The sequence below is a fragment of the Chrysochloris asiatica genome, unplaced genomic scaffold (genome assembly GCF_000296735.1).
Source record: "Chrysochloris asiatica unplaced genomic scaffold, ChrAsi1.0 scaffold00083, whole genome shotgun sequence".
NCBI classification, from domain to species: domain Eukaryota; kingdom Metazoa; phylum Chordata; class Mammalia; order Afrosoricida; family Chrysochloridae; genus Chrysochloris; species Chrysochloris asiatica.
The window spans coordinates 7,726,321-7,731,560 of NW_006408601.1; the positions used below are offsets into that span (position 1 = coordinate 7,726,321).

At 52.8% G+C, this 5,240-nt stretch overlaps 1 protein-coding gene across 2 annotated transcripts in view; it reads right to left on the reverse strand.

Moving 5' to 3' along the window:
• Positions 1-1,453: 1,453 nt before the first annotated feature.
• The window catches only part of ABCC8 (ATP-binding cassette, sub-family C (CFTR/MRP), member 8), a 92,843-nt gene continuing 89,056 nt past the window's right edge, over positions 1,454-5,240 (reverse strand). Inside the window, exons 34-39 of one of the 2 annotated variants that reach the window (XM_006865795.1) lie at positions 4,362-4,440; positions 4,044-4,152; positions 3,583-3,686; positions 2,739-2,872; positions 2,177-2,239; positions 1,454-1,688 (exon numbers count right to left, since the gene is read on the reverse strand). In XM_006865795.1, coding sequence (XP_006865857.1) covers positions 1,551-1,688; positions 2,177-2,239; positions 2,739-2,872; positions 3,583-3,686; positions 4,044-4,152; positions 4,362-4,440 — 627 coding nt within the window. In that variant the 3' untranslated portion in view covers positions 1,454-1,550. The remainder of the gene's footprint in view (positions 1,689-2,176; positions 2,240-2,738; positions 2,873-3,582; positions 3,687-4,043; positions 4,153-4,361; positions 4,441-5,240) is intronic. The other variant, XM_006865796.1, reaches the window with a different exon arrangement.

Consider the following 5,240-nt stretch of genomic DNA (forward strand, 5'->3'; position numbering starts at 1 on the left):
CTTTCTTCTCTTGTATAGTTTTACAGCCTTGTGGGTCGCTATGAGTTGGAACCCACTCAATGGCACACAATAAAAACAAAGGGCAAGATGTTGTTACATGGACTGCCTAATCCAACTTTTTGCCCTGACATTCAAGTTTCTCTAGTCTGATGTCCCACCCTCCTACACTCAGTTCTCTTCTACTTCCCTGACCAACCAGTACTCTTTCCTCACTCCTACTGTTGCTACCATCATGCTTTAGATCCTGCTTGCCCCAGCCCAAAGACCTTTCTGTTTCCTCTGCCTACCCAAATTCTTTCCCTCTGATTGCTGAACACAACCCTGCTCCTCCCAGGCAGCCAACCAAGCTTCACAGAGCTATCCCTTCCTCAGCCCCTCCGGTTCCGAGAGTGTCCAGAAGTCTGTGCTGGGCACTCTTTTAACGAGACTAGTAAAGTATGGTCCCGATTATATTTCAGTCAAGAGAATGTAGGTTCCAAGACTCTGAAGTCAGCAGCTTTGGGACCTGATGCAGCCAATAATGAAGGCAACATGTGTATGTAATAAAGTGATATGTAAATGAGCACCTGCCACTTCTTGGTTGATGGCAGGTGTGTACTGCTGTTTCGTGATTGAGTAGAGTCTTAGGACAGCTGTATTTCGGTCTTCCGAAATACATCTATCATCCACTGTCTGATAAGCTTATATATGCACATTGCTCTCCCCCTGAAAGCCATACCTTTCTTACTCTTGAATGATCCTGGTTGGGGAACTGAGAATGCACAGGCAGTGCATTCTATCCCTCTAGTCAGAGTTCATGGGGGGATGGGGACATGACCCATGTTGGTCCATTTAAATTCACTCCTGAGATTTCTGCCATAACTATTGGGAAAGAGAATCTCTTTATCCTTGAGGACTACTAAGGAGCAGGATGTATGCTGGAGCTACTGGTGGCTGCCTGTCACTGGGGAGGACTAAGAAAATGGAAACCAGAAATAGGGACACATCCCTAATGCCAACTTTGCATTGGGTTCTTGTCATCTGAGGCTAAAATACTGCTACCTCAGGGTACCCAGGCTTCCTAATTTTAATCTAAGAATGAAAGTGAGAAGGATAAGAAAGGGACCAAGCTGATAGGATCCAATTCCTTTTTCTGCTAAGATCCTCACAGAAATCCTATAGCTCTCATTGCACAGAGAAAGAAATGGGATTTTTTCCAAGGTCACATGGTTTCTCCGGGTGTAATGTTGTTAAGTGCTGTCGAGTAGGTTCTGACTTACAGCAATCCTGTATAGGGTATCTGAGGAGTGACTGGTGAGCTTGAACTGCCGACCTTGAAGTTCAAACCAACCCTGCAGTCCAATGCCTTAATCCACAGTGCCATGTCAGGACTCCAGGTGTACCCAACACCAAAACCACGATGGCTCCACTGTACCTGTGACCCACCAGCCAACTAGACCGGGGCCTCTGGAAAGAAATAATCAATCTCTTTATTTACAAATGATTTACAGTTAGAAAATCTAGTTGAGGGGTGGAGCAGGGGTGGGCAGTGGCCCTCGAGAGCCAGCAGGTCACTTGTCTGCGCGGACAAAGGAGGCGAAGACACTGTCACTCCGGCTAAGCAGCTTCTCTGGCTTGTCAAACTCAAGGATGGCGCCACGCTTTAGGACTATGACCAGGTCTGCACTCAGGATGGTGTGCACGCGGTGCTGGGCGGGGCAGGAGGAGCTGGTTAGGGTGGTGGGCAGGCAGCTGAAGGGCATCCCTCCTGCAGTGTCCAGGGACCAGAATACCCTATCTCTGTGCTGACTGCCCTTTCCTGAGGCGATTGTAACTCCAAGCTCTCCACCCCCAATGCCATCACTCTTCCTGCACTAAGTGTCAGCTCTGCCTGCACCTTGAGACTCCCCTGAGGACCCCAGCTCCCACTTCTCATGCAGAAGTAACCCCAGCCTAACCCACAGGAGCAGGGCCTTGGGACTTGGAGAAAGAGAGGGGTGGTGTCTGAGGGTCGTTCAGGTGTATGAGGGCCCATACCCTAAATCTGTAGCTCTGAAGACTCCTTGTCCTGCTCTGCTCCAGGGTCCTCTCCTGATTACCAGGATCAGGGGAGCCCCAAACCTGCCCCACTCTAGACAGCCCTGGAGGCCAGTTCTCTGTCCAGGTACCCATCCCACCCCATCAGTGAACCCCTTACCGCGATGGTGACCACAGTGCGGTCTGCGAAGGCTGTCATCACCACCTTCTGGAGGATGTTTTCCTGCCAGGTGGGGGCAGCAACTGTTGGCTCACCTGCCCAGTGGATGGGGTCAGGCCTGGCTTTGGGGTGGTGGGGCCCAGGTTTGTGGCCCAGCTTCCATCTAACCCCAATCCCAGCCCCATTTCCACCTCCTCCCTGATTTTAGTCCCCAGAGGACAGATGAGGTTCCCAGGATTCAGCAGTTGGAATCTAAGCACTGTGTGTCCGTGTGCGTGCATACAAGGTGTGGGGGTGTAGGAGTGTGTGCGTGTGTGTGGTATGTGTGCATGTGCTGTGTGATGGGTGACTGGTGTGAAGTCTATATGGGTCTGTCTGCACTGTGTGTATGAACATGCCCTAAGACTAAATAGAGCCAGGAGTTCCCAGCTCTTCACCGTCTCTGTCACAAGGGACTCTGGACAGTAATGGTAACTTAAGCTTCAAGCTTACTCTGTATAAGTGTGTCCCTAAGTCCACTCCCTCCCAAGACCTCTGCCCTCTGCATGTGCCCAGGACCGACCGTAGCCATGTCAATGGAAGCTGTGGCCTCATCCATGATGAAGATGCTAGTTTTCCTCACGAAGGCCCGTGCCAGGCAGAACAGCTGCCTCTGGCCCTGGCTGAAGTTCTCCCCACCTTCTGTGACGATGGCATCTGAAAATAGTACCCCAAGGGGGAACAGGGCTGAGTAGGACAGATGGTGTGATGTGGGGGTATTGAGGAATGCACGTACAAGTGCGTATATTTGAGTGTGTGTCAGAGAGTACAGGTGTGTGCTTGGTTGTTACCCCTTGAATAACTCCATGGGCACCATTTACCCAGATAATAATGAGAATGGTGCCCTCTAGAGGTGTGTACTGCTGAGGCCCTGGTGGAGCTTCGTTGGATGTTTCTCTGCAGAGGGGCTTGGCCAGCCCCAGTACTCCTGCCTGCCTGCCTGTCTGCAGCAGAGCAAATAGACCAGGGCTCTATGGACTGCCAGGGAGTGGCGGAATCTTCCCAGTAGCCTTGCTGAGTGACCAGAGCCTGTGATTTCTCTGTCTGGTCTCTCCAACCCCAGAACCGAATGGGGCAGGCAGGTAGATGAGACAGAAAGTTCTGAAGACACACTGTCATAATAGGGATGGGCAATCCGGGCCCCATGGGAAGCCCACATTTCCCTCCTGGATGCTGCAGGAGAGGCTGGCCCTTAAACTGGCCAATTATGTGATGTGAGTCAAGTTATTTGACCTCTCTGGACCCCTGTATGGTGAAAGATAAGACGAAATTGTCTCTGAGGTCTTGTCAGAGCCTAGATTCCATATCTAAGCACACCCAGGACATGAATGTGAGCCCCACCAACCCAGTTCAGGTGGAGTAGTTACCAAGGCCTCCAGGCAGCGCCTTGACCACCAACTTTAACTGGGCGATCTCCAGGGCCTCCCACAGCGTGCTGTCAGAGCACTTCTTCTCTGGGTCCAGGTTAAATCTGGAGGGCAACACAAAAAACCCCACTAGGGAGGGGTTCTAGCGCCATCCCTGTGGACTCACCAGAGCGTGAGGCTGTGACATCATAGACTCGGGCAGTCTGGCTCTGGTGAGGGGTGTCTTAGAACTCTGGGTTGGGTACCTAAACTTAATGGGAAGGTGAAGGGCATGAGGGCAAAGTGTGTGCACCAGCAGCAGCAGCCCAGAATGCCCAGAGCCTGAGCTTGGCTTGTGTAGGAAGCCGGATCCCTGGCAGGGCTCTCCTGGCCTACCCTCTCTCTCTTCTTCACCCCCCAGATCTGATGGAGCCGAGCCAGGCCCAGGCTTGGAGTAGAAGAGGTGGTGTAGTGGGACTCACCGGATGGTGCCACTAAAGAGGACAGGGTCCTGCAGAATGATGGAGAGGCGTGAGCGCAGGGTGTGCAGTGGCAGTTTGGCGATATCGATGCCATCAATGATGATTCGCCCTGCACGGGGATGGTATCACAGGTGAGACATGGCTGGGAGGAACAGGGCTGGGGACTGGGCTCCTTGTGAGGAGGCAAGGCAGTGATTGTGGGGCCTCCCGTGTGATGTCTCACCATACACCAGGACTGAGGGGACACGTGGGGTGCCCACCATCCAGTCAGAAGGGCTGCTGGGTGCATGTAGGTATGGTTGGAGATGCTGTTCTCACCTTCGAACATGTCCACCATGCGGAAGAAAGCCAGCGAGAAGGAAGACTTCCCACTTCCTGTTCGGCCGCAGATGCCAATCTAGAAAGAGAGAAGCAGGCATAGCTCTGGAGCTGGGGTGGGGGCTCCCCTAGGCCTTGCTCTGAGGATGTGAGCAGGTGTGGTAGGTCACAGCTCAATATGGCCCTTGTTCTCTGACCAGCTTGCTTGGCCAGTGCTGGGACCCAAGTTTGGGCTTGTTTCCATGATGCGTCTGGAGGTGTGTACGTGGGGACCCAAGAGCATGTGCAGGGGGTGTCTGTATGTGCAGGAGTGTTTGCCAGGTTGTTGGTGGTTCTGGACAGGTCTGGTACTTGGCTGCAAGAGCTTTGGGGGTCATTGGTGAGTCTGCACATGCCTGGGTGGGGCAGGAGGACAGGATGACTGAGCGTGGAAGTCCAGTGTGTGTGTCCCATGTTACACTTGAGCCATCTATTGCTGGCTCTATTGCTATCTGGCTCTTTGGTACCAACAGAGAGTCAGGAATTAATTCAGATTCCGAGATCATGACAGAGAAGGGTGAGAGACGCATAGACAGCGGTACAGCTAAAGGTCAGAGAGAGTGAGACTGACAGCCACAGATAATGATGAAGTGACAGGGACACAAGAGTCGCAGAGAGAGAGAGAGAGAGAAGTGAGGAGGGAGGCAGACAATTGGGTCAGAGCACCGGACAGGGTGGCTTCACCCTCTGCCCCTCAGCTCAGAGAGAGGTGCTCTCGGGAGAGCACCTGACCATTTGTAGAGGGACTCTGACAAGTCCTGTAAGCCACAGGAGTCCTGGGTGTCTGTCTGGTTAGTGAAGTGGCCAGGCGGCAGGTCTGAGGGCAGTAGAAGAAGGGGA